Here is a 17434-nt window from a genome sequence, read left to right on the forward strand (position 1 = left end):
ATTTTGCACATTCGGCGTCCTGTAGGCTTCTAGGATTTGGGATTCTATCTCATTCTTCAAGTCTGGGAAGTTTTCTCGTATTATTTCGTTGAACAGATTGCTCATTCCTTTAGTTTGGACCTCTATACCTTCCTGTATCCCAATGACTCTTAAGTTTGGTCTCTTTATGTTATCCCATATTTCTTGGATGTTCTGCTCATGGTTTCTTAAGAATCTCGCTGAGCTGTCTATGTTCTTTTCAAGTTGAAATACTTTGTCTTCATTGTCTGATGTTCTATCTTCTAAGTGTTCTACTCTGCTGGTAGTATTCTTATTTGAGTTTTTAAGTTGGTTTATTGCTTCCTGCATTTCTAGGATTTCTGTTTGTTTTTTATAACCTCTATCTCCCTGTTTAGTTGATCTTTTGCTTCTTGGATTTGTTTATGTAATTCATTGTCGAAGTGATCTTTCATTGTCTGATTTTGCTGTCTAATGTCTTCCTTGAGACTCCAGATCATCTGAAGCATGTAAATCCTGAATTCTTTATCTGACATTCCATCTGCTGCAGCTATTACCTCTTCTAAAGTTGAGTTGACCTGCATTGCTTGTGGTCCTTTCTTTCCTTGTCTTTTCATACTGCTCGCATTTCTTTCTGCTTGGTGAAACTGTTGTGTTATTGAATTTTCCCCCTGTATATTTATATTGCTCTTGTATAGTTGCAAAGTGTCCCTTGCAGGGGCGGGCGGCGGCTGTGCTCCTCCTCCAGTTGGGGTGATCTGTTTATCACGCCGGCGGGCCGCTGGGCCCCTTCTCCAGGTCGCGTGGTCTGCCTACCTTGCGGGCAACGGCTGGGCCCCTCCTCCAATAGGGGTGATCTGTCTACCACGCTGGCGGGCCACTGGGCCTGTTCTCCAGGTTGCAGGTTTGCCTACCTTGCAGGCGCGGGCGGCAGCTGTGCCCCTCCTCCAATTGGGGTGGTGTGTCTACCACACCAGCGGGCCGCCGGACCTGTGCTGCAGGTCGGTTGCAGGTCTGCCTGCCTTGCGGGCGCCTGCGGCGGCTCTGCTCTGCTCCTACTCCAATTGGGGTGACGTGTCCACCACGCCGGCGGGCCGCTGGGCCTGTTCCGAGCGTGGGAGGCGGCTCTGCTCCGCCCCTCCTCCAATTGGGGTGACGTGTCTACCACACCAGCAGGCCGCTGGGCCTGTGCCGGGTGCGGGCGGCGGCTCTGCTCTCGCCTTTCTTTTTTCTTAAAAAATTTTTTCCATTGTGTTTATTTGTCACATACTTTTTTTTTTGTTTTTTAATTTTCGTGTCTTGCTATCTAAACCAGCACCAATAAAAATCATTGTTGACCACGTTAGGGTGTCAATGTGTTTTGGAATAGTGATCAGATGAATAAAGAATAGTGATATTTTCCAGTACTGATCCTGGTAGAGTACTCCCTGACTTTAAAGAATAACTAAAGGAAAAGGTGCTAAAAACGTGAAATTTTACAGACCAATGATTTTGAATTACATGTATCTAGGAATGCTTTTTTCTTTCTCAGAGGTGAGTGCTAGGGATTGAACCCAGGGCCTCACCCATTTTAGTCAAATGCTCTACCATTGAGCTACATCCCTAACCCCTGGAAAGTGTTTATAAAGGAAAAATCAAGGAATAACAAATTCTATAGGTTTTCTGGTAGCCTTCTCTCAGATAAATGCCGATAATCTCTGAATTAAGAAATTTTACTTTGTTATTTTTCTTGTCTCATTTGTAGTTAGCTGGGATGAATTTAATAAGTATAAACTTGAACACTTGTAGTATCAGTGCTATGGATTGTATTTTCAAAGCATAATTCTATAATTCTTACTTTCTGTCTCTTATTTATTTTGGGACTACCCTTACTTCTTTTACTTCCTACCCTCTGAACCCATACCACTTTATTTTTTGTTTTGTTTTGGGCTTTTTGGTTATAGTGATAGAACCCCGGGGCACTTTACCACTTGCCGTATCTCCAGCCCTTTTTTATATTTTATGTTTTAGAGGCAGAGTCTTGCTGAGTTGCTTAGGGCCTCGCTCAGTTGTTAAGGCTGGCTTTGAACTTGCAATCCTCCTGCCTCTGACTCCCAAGTTGCTAGGATTACAGTCTTGTACCACCCTGCCCAGCTAGCACTTTGTATTTCTCTTTTAGCCTATAGCACTTAGAAATTATTGATGGCTAGTATCTCTTAAGTTAAGAATAGCTTAGGGAAATTTCGGATATTAACTTACTTCTTTAAACAGTACAAGTTGGCAAGAATTTTATCATTCACTGGACTCAAGTGAAATTGATAAATGTCCAGACATAACCTTATAGGAGAAGATTTATCCTTCATCAAAATGGTGTCAAAACAATTGAGCCCCAAAAGAATGTCTGGATAGAAATCTCATATTTCTGGGCTGGGGTTGTGGCTCAGTGGTAGATTGCTCGCCTAGCATGCACGAGTCGCTGGGTTTGATCCTCAGCACCACATAAATATAAAATAAAGATATTGTGTCCACCTAAAACTTAAAAATAAATAAATATTTTAAAAAAAGAAATCTCATATTTCTGATTGTGTCAAACCGAGAAAAATTTTAAAATTTTCAATGAATGCTTATCACACCTGTATGTGATGTTCACTACACATGGTTTAAATCCCAGAGTTGAATGTCTGCTCCTTGGAATCATGTCCCATTCATCTTTGTTTTTCTTAAATGTTCTATGCCATAGGAACTCAATAAATAATTCTGAAAAAATGAGAAAAATTGAGGAAATGGGAGAACAGGAACATTGTTAAAGAAGGGTACTTCGGAGAAAGTTGGGCACTAGTGTGAAATTTTTCTTTTTTTTTTGGTACTGGAGATTCACTGAGTCATATCCCCAGCCCTTTTAATATTTTACTTTTGAGACAGAGTCTCGCTAAATTGCTGAGGCTGGCTTTGAACTTATGGTCCTCCTGTCTCAGCATCCTGAGTTGCTGGGATTATAGGCCTGTGCCACTGTGCCCAGCAAAAAATATTTTTAATGCTACTATTTAAGTAGGTAAGGATACATTCTCTTAAATATTTCTATCTTAAAACCAGCTTAAAGCTTAAAAATACTTAGAAGCTTCTTTAACCTCTGCTGTTCAAGAACCTCACCTTGCCAGGTATAGTGGTACATACCTATAATCCCAGCTACTCAGAGGGCAGGGGCCTGAGGCACGAGGATAACAAATTCAAGTCCACCCTGAGCAATTTAGCAAAACCCTATCTCCAAAGAGCTGAGGTTTGTAGCTTATGATTGTTAGCATGTCGATTGCCCTGAGTTCAATCCCCAGTACTACCAAAAAAGAAAAGGAAAAAGAAAGAAACTAATACATCTCTCCTTTATTTTCCTCTGATACTTCAGTTCTGTTATCATGGTTGAGATTTTAATTCCCAGTATCACTTACACTTCCTCATCAAAACTCTGCTTAACAAGAGCTGCGTTTTAGAGAACCTAAAACAGCAGCCAGTTTCAAGTGATGAAACAAAGAGGCTAATTTGGATCTTAAGATAAAACTGAAATTCACTGAGTTCTGTGCATAATTATGAAATCCAGACTGAGTAACTCTGGATAATTTGATATTATCTGTTATTGTCTGTCACAGTTAACCACATATCCTAAGTGCTATGTTGAAAAATGATTAAAAATTTCAGATTCAGTTATTTAAAACTTATATAGGCATTGTAGAACCAGAGTAATGGTTTTATTTGTTTGTTTATTTAAATATTTTGGCACCGGGGACTGAACCCAGGGGCACTTAACCACTGAGCTTCATCCCTTTTTATTTTTTATTTTGAGACAGGGTCTTGTTAAGTTGCATAGGGCTTCACTAAGTTGTTTAGGCTGTCTTTGAACTTGTAATTATCCTGCCTTAGCCTCCTAAGTCACTGGGATTATAGGCATGATCCACTTCACCAAGCAGAAAAAGGGATCTTGAAGGTGCTAAATATTGAGGAAAATAAAAGATAATTAATAGTTTTGATGAAAAGCTACTAGCTATGGAATATCGATTTAGAAATATATGTAAAGATTTAAGAGGTTTATGTGAAAAACAGGAAGACAGAACCAAGAAAAGCTTTCACTTGGGGGAGAACAGAATAGGAGCCACCTATCACATGGGAAGGGAAATAATGAATTTAGTTTTTATAGTACAGGAATCTTGATTTTAAATTTTCACTTGGGTTGCTAAGGAAAGATAAAATATTCAGGCCTTCCTTTCCCATGGCTTCCTGGAGATGGCAGTAGAATACATATAGAAATTAAAACCAAATTTAGTATATAGTTAATGCAAAACCTTGAGTACCAGCCCAGATTCTACATTTTTGAATGATTACCAAGTTATTCATGTGCATATTGACATTTAGGAATCACTACTTTTTAAAGTTTTACAAAATTCAGAGGTAATCATATAAACCATACTGTTTCACATGTTGATAACAAAAATTTTACTGTATTTGAATTGTTCTTATTACTACCATTATGCTAAGTCCACCAAGTTAGTCACTTCTTGACTGACTTGCAACATGGCTCAATTCAGCAACATTGATGAAATATTTTCAGATGTATTTGTGAGTGCAGTATCTTAGTATAATTCAAAAGTGCTATCTAGCCATATCACTCTGAGTAAGTTACTGAAATCTCATGTTTCTTTTTCTGCAACTGGAAATAGAGTTCTGCTAAGAGGAGAGTTTTTAGACTAGGGTTGTAGCTCCGTTGTAAAGTGCTTGCTTGACATGCTGGAAGCTTTGGGTTCAATCCTTAGCACTGCAGAGCGGGGGAAAAAAATAATTTTCTTTGACAAACATGAGGACAATGAATAAGAATAATGTTTTATTATTTCACAAATATATATATTTTTACATATTCTCCTTTAATGGTTATAGTCATTTCTTGTGCTTGGCTATAGTCATTTTACTTAATTTGTTTGGAATCCTGACCAGTAAACCCTGAATGGATAATTTCTCAGACACTTAATATCTAGATTAAAATCTTTTATATTAATGAAGATAAATGACATCCACAATTGTTAATGTGGTTATTAATGGTTATTCATTCATAGGATTAAAACAAGCTGCTCAGAGTATTTTAGCCTGAGACAATGGAACTAATGCTTAAAAGGGCAAACAACAACAAAAAACTTTACTGTTTTTTTTTCCTCTTGAGAATTATTAATATATATTATAGTCATTGCTTCCCAGCATCTAGCTTTGAATCTTTGGACAATTATGTATGATAGGTTCTGTTCCAAGGAGTCTGTCAATCACATTCCCTGACAGAAATTTAAAAAAAAAAAAATACACACACACACACACACAGGTATAGTGATTTACACTGGGGATGAGGTGGTGGTGAGGAATCTCCCTTATCCATTTATCCTTTCTTGCCTGAATCAACCAAGGGTTCTTTTGCCCATCAAGGGCAGATATGTTCATCTCTCTGTCTGAATCCTATTCTGTATGAAAGGATGAAATAAGATTACCTGAAAGCATTTGAAAGCTGCAAAGCTATGTAGGCAAATATATTTGTTATTAATAGTAAATTAATGGAGCTTTGAAAAACTATAATCTTGAATTTCAGCAATTTCCAGTTTATGTACTACCAAAAGTAGAATATCAAGCTTGTTATGGAGTTGAAGCTCTAACAGAAAGTGAACTTTGTCGCTTATGGACAGAAAGTTTATTGCATTCCAACTGCTCGTTTTATGTTGGTAAGTTATATTAGAGTCTTTTTAATTTTTTTGTAAATACATACATTTAAATTCAATTGGAAAACTTCCATTTTTGAACTTGCTTGTTTTTATTTTTCTAATTGTATTAACATTCCTCTTAAATCCCCATTTCTACTCTAGATTTAACCTGCAAAATGGAATTAGTGATAGCAAATGTTTCATTTTTTCCTCTTATTCCATATCAATCTCACTATACATGAGTGTCAAAATAATCTTTTGTTTTTAAATTCTTATTTAACAGATAGTTAACTAAAAACAATAGATGTATATTCTAACAAGCTACTTTTAAAAGTACTATTTAATTGGTTTACTATTTAATTGATTCATACTTTTTTGAAATTTTCATAAAATTATAATAACACTGTCTTTAATCTCACATTAATGAAGTGACTTTTTACTTTTTTGTTTTAGTGTTTTACAGGGCTAGAAATTAGGCAGGGGTTTGATTGGCTGGGTTCATTTACAATGAACATACCTCATGTGGTAGATTATTTGCTGATCATTTGTTTTCTCCCATTAGAATACCTAATCCTATATATCTCAGTTCATTCCATATGTCTCAGTCCCTCCTAATCATCCCAAGTTGCCCCTCCATATGATCTTTTCCTTTTTCCCATCACTCAGTGTACCATCTTTCACCTTTCATCTTTTACTCTCTTTTTGTTGTCTTCTACTTATCTCTTTTTCCTGTTAGACAATATGTGGTTTGAGGTTAGTCTGATGGAATTCTGTATTTATGCAGTGGGTAGCATAATGTCTTGTATGTAATAAGTGCTGTGTATTTTTCTCGCCTAATCCAGGAGAAGTTGTTCACTTGGAATTTTCCCCTTATTTTGGCTAACCAATATTTTGTTTTCATATTTTATGAAATATAGACTGATCACTATTCATCTAATAACGTAATAATGAAATAATTAATTCACTCTGCCTAACTCCACCTCTTTCATACTCACTGCTGGAAGTTTATTGTAGTAGTTTTTTAATTAGTAACCAGGATCTTAATGTTTCTCCAGAGACTTCACACTAATAGTCTTCATGTCAGCTGCTTGATAGTATTGCCAACCACATCCACTTTAGGAAAAGACCCAGCAAAACTTTATCAGTGAATTGAACTGACTGATGAGAGAGATTCGTTTTTTTTAAATATTTTTATTAGTTGTTGATGGACCTTTATTTTATTTTATTTATATGTGGTGCAGAGAATCGAACCCAGTGCCTAACACATGCTAGGCAAGCTCTCTACCACTGGCCACTGAGCCACAACCCCAGCCCCAAGATTCATTTTTAATTTTTTAATGCACAGTTTAACAGATAAAACTACCATCATTGACTGTGTGGATTATTTCATCTACAGTATTCTTAAAAAGTCTTAAGTAATCATTGCCACATGTTCTGGTTTTCCTCAGTGAATCTATCCACAGAAGAGCCATTCATTTTAGTGTGATGGGATAATATGTTTGGTTTCTGTGACAACGGTTTGACTAAATCAAAACAAAAACATGTATGGTTGTGGGTTTTGGGCTTGTTTTCCATTTTTATATGGATACACACACACACACAAACACACACCACATATTTGTTGTTTTGATGCTGACCTTCCATATTCTAGTGGTAGTGGCAAGTGCTCTACCACTGAGCTATACTTAACATGGAAATGTATTTTAAAGCACGTGAGGTTTGAGGTGTTTTTTGTTTTGTTTAATATTATAGTACTTCTTAAGAAAAATTTTCAAGAAAAATACTTAAAGAGCTTGTTAAAATGGAGCTTTCTAACATCAACCATAAAGTGCCTTACTTAATAGGTCTGAATTAGAAATAGAAGGCTTTCCATTTCTAACATGTTCTCAGATGAGGTTGATGCTGCTAGTCCAGGAATCACACTTCGAGAACCACTTCTATAGCTCATAGATTCTTTTTCAGGAAGCTCAAGGACACTTGTTTTTTGTTGTTGTTGTTGTTTGTTTGTTTTGGTTTTTGTTTGTTTGCTTGCTTTACTATAAGCACATTCCCCTCTTTCCCTAGATTACAGTACTTTTTTTTTTTCCTACTTGCCCCATGCCCCATAAAAACAGTAAGATTGACTGACTGGTTGATTTTTAATGTGTGTGGTCCTGGGGATTGAACCCAGAGGTGCTTTACCACTCAGCTACAACCTGAGCCCTTTTTATTTTTTGAGACAAGATTCTCAGTAAATTGTAGAATCTGTCCTCAAACTTGGAATCCTCTTGCCATAACCTCCTTGGATTAAGGACGTGTACTACCTTGCCTGGCTAAGATTTACTCCTTTAAGAAAGCATCCAAAGTAGTCTTACCACAATTTCTGTATCACCCTCCAGTCCTATAATGTATATCAATTCTATATAGTTGGTGTACAGGTAGTCCTCACTGTGCACAATTCTTAGAAGTATAAATACCAGTTATGACAACATATTAACAATGAGTAATTGCATACAATCTTCACTGTTTGCTCTGATCACTACATAGATAATAGATGCACATCATAATCACTGGCAAGTTATGCCACCTCATTCATGATCTGTGACTGATCACTATTCACCTATCATTGAGTTCATGTACAGAAAACGAAGTATACAATTGTGTTACCTCCTTATCTTCCAGTGTTAAACCCATATAATATTTGTAAAAGTGGATACTCAAAAGAGGGAATTGGCCAACACAGATTAAAATAAAGAAATAAAAATTAATATTGCTAGAAATGAAATTTGAATCATACTTACCTGGAGTTATAGAAGAAATAACTGACAGTACAAGTGTTGACACTCGTACTCCTCAAGAAACTTTAGATTTTCTGCTAGAGGAACTTAGTGAAGGCTACTCTGTTGACATAAACGAGGAAAATTGTTGTGACATAAAAAATGAAGAAGTGACAGCAGCATAAGATTTTATATTAAAGGAACTCCTGGGATACTTCGTGACATTGAATGCTCAAAGGATGTACTGTTTGAAGCTATTTCACCACGACATAGAAAAGATGCTTTCTTTCTACATGAGTTGTTTAAGAATGCAACAAGCACTATTCAAAATTTCAAAATATTCTTGATAAGGAATTTTGGCGGTGGGGGAGTACCAGGAATTTGGCCCAGGAATGCTTTACCACTGAGCCGTATTTTATTTTTGAGATAGGGTCTCACTAAGTTGCTGAGGCTAGGTTTGAACTTGTGATCCTCCTGCCTCAGTCTCCTAGATCGCTGGGATTACAAGCATGTGACACCATGCCAGGCTGGTTTTTTAAATAATCTAAATACATACTTTGCTGTTTTTTTCATTTCCCTATGCACTTAAAATTGATGGAAAATTTGTTTTGACAGAATACTTAAAGGTGGTAGAATAATCATAGTTTTTAGATTACTTATATAATATCATACATAATGATCATATATTATTAAAAATTGCTTGCATAGTTTTCACCAGTATGATCATTTGTATGGTCCTGCCCTGCAAACAAAGCAAGGACTACCTATGTATATATAGGTATACATGTATGAACGCATGCATACAAAGCCTTTATTTGTACTACATAAACAGTGCCTCCCAACTTTGACACATCTGAAAAACATTTGTACAACAAATTGTGATGTACAGAGATCTCAAGATTGCTTGTAAGTGAAGGGCATTGGCCAGAAAGCTTTTATCCTCCCAAACCCTGCTCAGCTGCCCCAAGGGCTAAGAAGATAAGTATCTCAGGCATATAGCTCACAGGTCAGGAAGCTTCAAGGTTGATAGTTGTAATCTTAAGGAGGTAAACCTTCATAGTACTTCATAGTACTTAGGATGATTGTCTGTATAGTTTTTTGACAGACTGTATTTGATGTATATTATAATATGTACTTTTTTATTGAGTTTCCTTAAAAATATAAGAACTGTTAGTCTCTTCAAGGCTTATTTTGTAAGCATCTAAAAATGTAATATTGCCAGGTATAGTGGCACACATCTATAATCTCAACAACTCAGGAGTCTGAGGAAAGAGGATTGGAAGTTCGAGGCCAGCCTCAACAATTTAGGCTCTAAGCAACTTAGCTAGACCTGTCTGAAAATAAAAAATATAAAGGGTTAGGGATGTAGCTCAATGGTTAAGTGCCCTTGAGTTCAGTCCCCAGTACCAAAAAATAAAATAGCACTTAATATCCTTTTTCTATGTTATTAAACCATTAAAATGTACAAGTTTGTTATTAGAAATGTCACTATATAATTTTTTGCAAATATACACATATACTTATGAAAATGGACCAAAAGGACTAAGATGACAGTATGTTCGTGGACGACAATGCAATTAAGCCATCAACCACACTAAAACAATAATTGTTAAAGATAGGTATATTAATAACCATATGTCATAGGAAAATATTTGCAAAAAATTATATATTATGCAGGTTTGGGGCATAGTATTCTCTGTATGTTCATTTGGTTAATCCTTTTTTTCTCAAGTCTTTTATATACTCACTCATTTTTTAATCAGCATATTCTACCAATCCCTTAAGATATGTTAAAATCTCCCTAAATTATGAATATTTATTTTTAATCTGTTATCTTAGTTTTTTACATTATATATTAGGCTATGCAACTAAATGCACATAAATTTAAAGTTACAAAAAAGAAATGTCACTGTATAATGACTGTTAGGAAAAAAGAGGTGAAACTCAAATTTTGTGTAACAAGGGTGTTGGAACAGATGGATTTGTTGTCTAGAAGGAAGGCATCTGTTAATAACGTTTCTAATTGAATTCTTTGAGCATAAAGCAACTGAAATTAAAGTGGGCTAGATATAAAAGTGAGATATCAAATTATATGTATTTTTTGTTGTTCCTATGATTGATATCAACATGCCTGGTAATTAGATAACCCAATATTAAGAGTTTAAAAAAATAAAAATCCAAAAACAGTATTATTTTAAAACAATATCACTTTTAGTCATGGTGAGTGTTTCTCTTATTTTGCTTAATAAAAACCATGACTTGATTGTATAACATTTGTCTCAGGGCTAAGTTTTGTTTCACTCTTCCTTGGTTTGGTATATCATAAGGCATCAGTGATGTGTCTCAACCTGTTTTGTTTAAAACATACACATGACTTTTTAAAATAGAAGTGTTATTTTGGACATGTACTGTTTTGCTTTTTGGAATTCTAGATTCATATCATGCTTATAAAAAAATAAAGACTTTGAGTCAGGCATAATCCTATGCACCTATAGGATTATAGGTGCATGCCTATAATCTTAGGTGCTCAGTATATTGAGGCAAGAGGATTGTAATTAGGGATTACCCTTAGTAAATTAGTGAGATCCTGTCCCAAAATAAAATTAAAGGGGCTGGGAATATACTCAGTGGTAGCATGTACAAGGCCCTGGGTTTAATCCCCAGTAGTGCAAAGAAAAAAGACTAAACAGACTGCTTAAACCACAAGAAATCTCATGGTGTACTTTAAATAATTAGCCATATTTTTTATAATCTAATTTTCATCTTAAAAACCACATGTGTAAAGATACATAGAACATGCCCAGTCTATAAATTTTGATTTTTAAGTGCTTGTTTTAACAATAAGTATATATTTTCCTTGAAAAATTCAATAAAAATGCAACTTTAATGGAAATTAGAAATAGTAATATTAGAAGAGTTATTCTTTTTTTAACCTTTTTAAAATTTTTTTCAGTTATTAATGGACCTTTATTTAAGTAATTTATTTATATGTGGTGCTGAGAATTTAACCTAGTGACTCACACATGCTAGGCAAGGGCTCTACCACTGAGCCACAACCCCAGCCCTGAACAGTTATTCTTAAATTGTTGGCTTAGGGATTATTTTGTGTTTGTGGATATGTATAAACTTTTCTACATTCAGCAAAGATTTTTAAATGAATATGTATTTCTTTTATAATTTGATTTTTTTTTGTAATTTTAAAATATAGCTTTGCCAAGACTTGATGAAATTCGTATTATAATTATTAAAATTTTGTAAAAATTTTCTTGAAGGAGAGTGGGTGACTTGTTGGATTTTTGTTTTTTAAATACCTTATTTGCTTTTTTTTTTTTAAGTTTGATATTTTATTTTTAGGGCATATTGATGCATTTACTTCAAAGCTTTTCCTGCTAGAAGAAATTACCTCAGAAGAATTAAAAGAAAAACTTTCAGCACTCAAGTAAGAAAGTTCACTTTGTGACAGAATTGAGAAAAACTTATTAGTATGATAACTAGTTTTCCTTTACTTTTAAATATTAAGTTTGCCCATCCTACCAAGCGTTTTTATATACCAAAACTAAATGAATTTATTGTACTCAGAACTTTAAATGCCTAAATGCAAAGGAAAGTAACTTATAAATATTATCTCATTTGTATCTCACAACTTTCTATGAAAGGCTGGTGGTAGTGTCTTTGCCATTTTATATATGAGAACTAGGATTTATAGGTCCTTGCCTCCAGAGCACATTACTGAGCTAATGTCAGACAGTCTAGCTCTTAGTTGGTATGTTGAATTCACCACTTAAATGAGAAATTGTCTTAATTTATACTAATTGCGTAGTACTAGCTCTGAGGCTTGATGTTTTTTTTAAGAGTCCCAGATTCAAACTTGAACTCTCAGCTTACACTTAAATATATCCACTTTTGTTTCTAAGAATTGCTTTTCTGGGGCAGTAACTTTTCTTTACACATGTGAATAGAAAAACTTCTATACCCCACTCTCTGCCTGCCTCACTTCTCTCAATGAAAATGATTTTTTTTAAAAGAAATATTAAGTTAGGATCTAGAAGAGATACTAAAAAAAAAAAAAAAAGAATAACATTTAATTTCCCTTTAGTTATCCCATTCACAATCAGTAGCTTCTCTGTCATTGCATATTTAAAGTACCCATCAAATATTTGAAAACTGATTTACACCATCTTTAAAAGCCATACTCTTCTGTATTTTTAAAAGTATGTGATTTCAACATACAACAGTGATCTTTTTATAACTGCTTAACACAAGGCCAATACTTTGATTATAAAAGAAAATCAAGAAATGACAAAAATAAAAGTTTATCATTTCTTCATTCAAATGTTTAAAAGTTTAGCATTCTGTTTTATATTGTCACATCTGTTTTCCTATGTTATTGAGGGCATTTCTTTTCCTGAGAAGCTACAATTATTAATAATTAAGTGTTTTGGCTTAATTTTACATAAATTTCTTCTGTTTAATAGGGTTTCAAGTTTATTTAACATTCTCCAACACATCCTAAAGAAATTAAGTAGGTAAGTATTTTTTGGACACTTTGCGCGATTTGTCTGATTTTCTTAGGCGAATATTCTTAGAAACTTTGAAAATGTTATTAACAATCAATGAGAAAAGACTAGAAGTACAAGAATTATTTTGTTGAAGTTGAAATTGTAAAAAATACAAATAAAAAGATAATGTGATAGTATCTGCTTTAATGAACTTGCTAATATATTTTCTAAAAGGACATTGTATTGGTTTCCTATTGTCCATATAACAAATTGCCCCTATTACAAGTAGCTTAAAGTAATATGAATTTATAGTTCTCTTTATAGTCCTGAAGACCAGAAATCCAGAATCAGTTTCACTGGCTAAGGTCAAGGTGTCAGCAGGGCTGCTTTCTTCTGGAGCTTTTTTTTTTTCTTTTCTTTTCTTTTGATACAGTATCTTGCCAAATTACCCAGGCTGACCTTGAACTTGTGATCCTCCTGTCTCAACTTCCGAAGTTGCTGAAATAACAGGTGTACATTGCCAAGCCTTCCTTCTCTCTTTCAGTTTCTAGTACTCAGCTGTATTCCTTGACTTGCAGCCCTTTCTTCCATCTTCAGATTTCATCACTCAGATGTCTGCATCCAGATGACACTGCATTGTCCCTACTGTAATAGTATTTTCCTCTGCCTGCTTGCTGTAAGGACCCTGTAATTACATTGGCCCTACTCAAGTAATCCAGGATCATCTCCTCATCTCAGAATCCTTAATTTAAACACTTTTGCAGAGCCATTAAAGTTAATGTATTCACAGGTCTGGAGACAGGATACAGACATCATGGGAGACCGTTATGCAGACTAACAGTTTTTGTTCAGGACAAAGAAGCCACAGAGAACTGGTAACCAAAGTTTTTAAGTCTGTGGCAAATTTAAGAATATGAATTCTCCAAATGATCATTTGTCCAACTTATATGAATTTTTACTTTCTGTCATGAAAAGAGAAATAGACAGCAATTCAGTAGTCTGAACTCAAAGTCAAAATTTCCAAGTTCAAGTTCTAACTCTCCACTTAAATTATACAACCAGATGTGAATTTCCTTATTTGTAAAATAATGGTGTCGGGTACAGTAAGTACCTGAGTACTTTTTAGTTCTAAGGAGGTACAGTACTTATATATGAAACTTGCCAGATGCTTTTGAATTTTTATTGTCAATCTTATTTCATTTGTTACTAATTTTCTTATTTATTTATTTATGGTGCTGGGGAGTGAAAACCTCACACATGCTAGGCAAGCACTCTACAATTGAGCTATATTCCCCAGTCTTTATATTAGTTTTCTATCATAGCTGTAAAATATCAGTTTTGTAAAACAACACAAATGTATTATTTTGCAGTTCTGTAGATCTTGAGATCTAACTGGTCATACTGGGTTAAAATCATAGTATTCGCTTGTCTGAATTTGTTTCTCAGTAGGATTTCCCTGTGAGTCTTTTCAGCCTCCTTCCACGTTTAAAGGCTCTTGTGATTACACTGGGCCCACTTGGATAATCCAGGAAAATATGACCATTTTAAAATTAGCTGATTAGTCACCATAGTTCCATCTGCTACCTTTCCCCTTTGCCATGTAAGATAACCAGGGTGTGGGGAAAAAAAAAAAAAAACATTTTTAGGAGGCCACTATTCTGCCTACCAGAGTTGTATGTCTTTATATTTTTTCATGTGCATTGCATTCGTATGGCATGTGTATGATACTTGTCCTTGGAGTGTCTCATTCTCCATAAATTAAATACATTGCTCTGGAGCAGGGTAGGATGGCACAGCTTGGGAGGTTGAGGCAGGAGGATCACTTGAGCCTAGGAGTTCAAAACCAACCTAGGCAACATAGCAAAACCCATCTCAAAAAATATGTATACATTTTTCTATAAACCAAAGTTTTCTTCATTTTTAGTGATTTTAGTGATTTTCATTAGTAAAATCTCAATCTTTGAAATGTTATTTATTCCTGCTTCTTTATCAATTATTATTTCCTTATATTAAAGTGATCAAGAGAAAAAAGTTTCTAAAGGATAAGAATAATTTTGGGGACCTCCTTCATCAACATCTATTACTTTTAATTTAAAAAGTTAATGAAAATGGCTGAGTGTGGTGATATGTGCCTGTAATCCCAGAGACTAGGGAGACTGAGGCAGGAGGATCCCAAGTTGAAGGCCAACCTCAGCAACTTAGCAAAGTTCTAAGCAACTTATCAAGACCCTGTCTCAAAATGCAAAAGGACTGGGGATGGAACTCGAGGGTTAAGTACCCCTGGGTAAAATCCCCTGCACCAAAAAAATGTTAATGAAAATGTAACTTAAAGATTTGTAGGAGATCTGTATAACTGAAGTATGATTAATCTCTTTTTTTTTATTAATGTGAGAAAGAACTGTTCCCCTTTGATCCAGAAAATGTGTAATCCCAAGAAAGCACAGTGTATTAATCATCCTAATAGCTCTTTATGGTTATACATTGAATCCCTTAAAGCTTTCTAAGAAAAAAAAGAAAAATGTGGATTGGATGTTTGACATGACTGATTATTGTGATAGTAGAGGATCGTGATTAAGGGTATAGCCTGTGGAATTTGACCGCCTGAGTTTATATATAAACCCTACTATACTCACAACTTTGGGCAAATTGCTTCACATCTCTAATTTGTTTATTTATCACCGATGTGGAGTTAATAATTAATATTATGCCTTGAAGATTTGTTGCAGAGGATTTAATGAAAAAATGGATATGAAGCAGTATAACATTTGTTGGCTCATGATAAAAATTCAATATCTGTTGGCTGCTATTGCTACTATTATCTCATAATAATACTTCATATTATATCTTGGTTGTTCCATCAATAGTTTCTGCCACTTTATTTTAAAGTACTGGATGTCATAAACATGTAACATTAACTTTCTCTCATGTCTTTTGTCACTTTTATAATTTAAAATAATTTTTATTATAATAAGATCATTTAACATGAGCTCTACCTTCTTAAAATTTAAGTGTACATTTCAGTATTAACATTAACCTGTGTCTACTTCTATCAATTACTATCTGTTAATCTTCTACTTCTACCTATTAACTTCTATTACTAGAAATAAAAATTAGGATGTTGAATGATGAAAATGTTGAGAGACAGATGTTTTCAGGAAGCATCTGTTCTCCATAGATTAGAAAAATAGGCAGATTGTTTTTCTATTAGATGATTGAAATTTTGCAAATTGCCTAATACATAATAAAAAGAAAATGATCAGATATTCTGAACTTTGTACTAAAGTTCCAAAGTTCCAAAATAATTTAGTTGCCTAAAAGGCATGAAAAGACTTTAAATCTGAAGTCTACTTTTATTGGTCTATTTTATATTTTAGAGGTTGTGGTTCTATGCCTATAATTGTTTTCAGTTTTATTAATAGATTGATCTTCAATGGTGTACTTAGCTTGCAGGAGGGTTCCTACTTGTTGTCTCATGCAGCAGAAGATTCTTCACTCCTGATCTACAAGACCTCTGACGGAAAAGTTACTAGAACAGCATACAATTTGCATAAAACACATTGTGACCCTCCTGGTGTACCTTCTAGTCTCTCAGTTCCTTGGGTCCCATTAGATCCCAGTCTCCTATTACCATATCATATTCATCATGGACGGATACCTTGTACTTTTCCACCCAAATCACTGGGTCCTGCAACACAGCAAAAGGTAAAGTCTTTTTGAAATCAAATGTTCTATTAGATTGTTTATTATTAATTTGTTTCATTCACTGTACTTCAACCTGAGGTCCACATTTCCAAGTTAATTACAACTACTATTCTACAACCAATATCCATAAGAAGGGTAGATAAAGTTGTATGCTCTACCATGTCCAGTCTTTGTCAATGGAACTTTCTATTTTTATAAGGTTTATAAACCAACAAAAGAAAATTCTAGCTTGCTTCATGGGTGCATGGGTAAGGCAGCCGCATAGTTAAATCTTGATGTTCCTATAAAATAAAAAGTTATATTTGCAATTTTTATTTATGCCCACTCTATTCAATTTTATTAAATATTTGAGACAATTTGCAAAAGAATACATACAATAAAATTATGATATAATTAAAATTGATTGCTAGGATATGGAAAAATTAAAATGTAGTAGTTAATGGAGTGCTTTGTTATAAATATAGCTGCAGTATTAATGACTATATTATGTTCTGCTACGTATGTATAACTCAATATTTATTAAATTACACTTTAATGTTGCTCTCTTTATTAAATTCCTCCTAGAAATCTCACTTGTATAATAATTTATTTATCTAAAACCTACAAAGCTGTGGCTAGAAATAGTTTCCACCATGTCACTTGTTCTCTGTATATAATTTAAGAAATTTCAATTTAAGTTTAGTTGTAGGAAAAATTTTGCTATCTGAATGTTCAGGAGACAAAACCTAGTGTGTTTTCCTTTCTGCTGCCAAAAAAAAAAAAAAAAAAAAAAATTTTT

General features: G+C 34.3%; 1 protein-coding gene across 5 annotated transcripts in view; it reads left to right on the forward strand.

The window, feature by feature from the left end:
- The window catches only part of Ice2 (interactor of little elongation complex ELL subunit 2), a 46831-nt gene that overhangs the window by 24417 nt on the left and 4980 nt on the right, over positions 1-17434 (forward strand). For all 5 annotated transcript variants that reach the window (XM_015480595.2, XM_048793827.1, XM_048793826.1 and 2 more), the window contains 4 exons: positions 5591-5720; positions 11810-11894; positions 12931-12981; positions 16398-16656. In XM_015480595.2, the coding sequence (XP_015336081.1) occupies positions 5591-5720; positions 11810-11894; positions 12931-12981; positions 16398-16656 (525 nt within the window). The remainder of the gene's footprint in view (positions 1-5590; positions 5721-11809; positions 11895-12930; positions 12982-16397; positions 16657-17434) is intronic.

The sequence above is a fragment of the Marmota marmota genome, unplaced genomic scaffold (genome assembly GCF_001458135.2).
Source record: "Marmota marmota marmota unplaced genomic scaffold, marMar, whole genome shotgun sequence".
Taxonomy (NCBI): domain Eukaryota; kingdom Metazoa; phylum Chordata; class Mammalia; order Rodentia; family Sciuridae; genus Marmota; species Marmota marmota.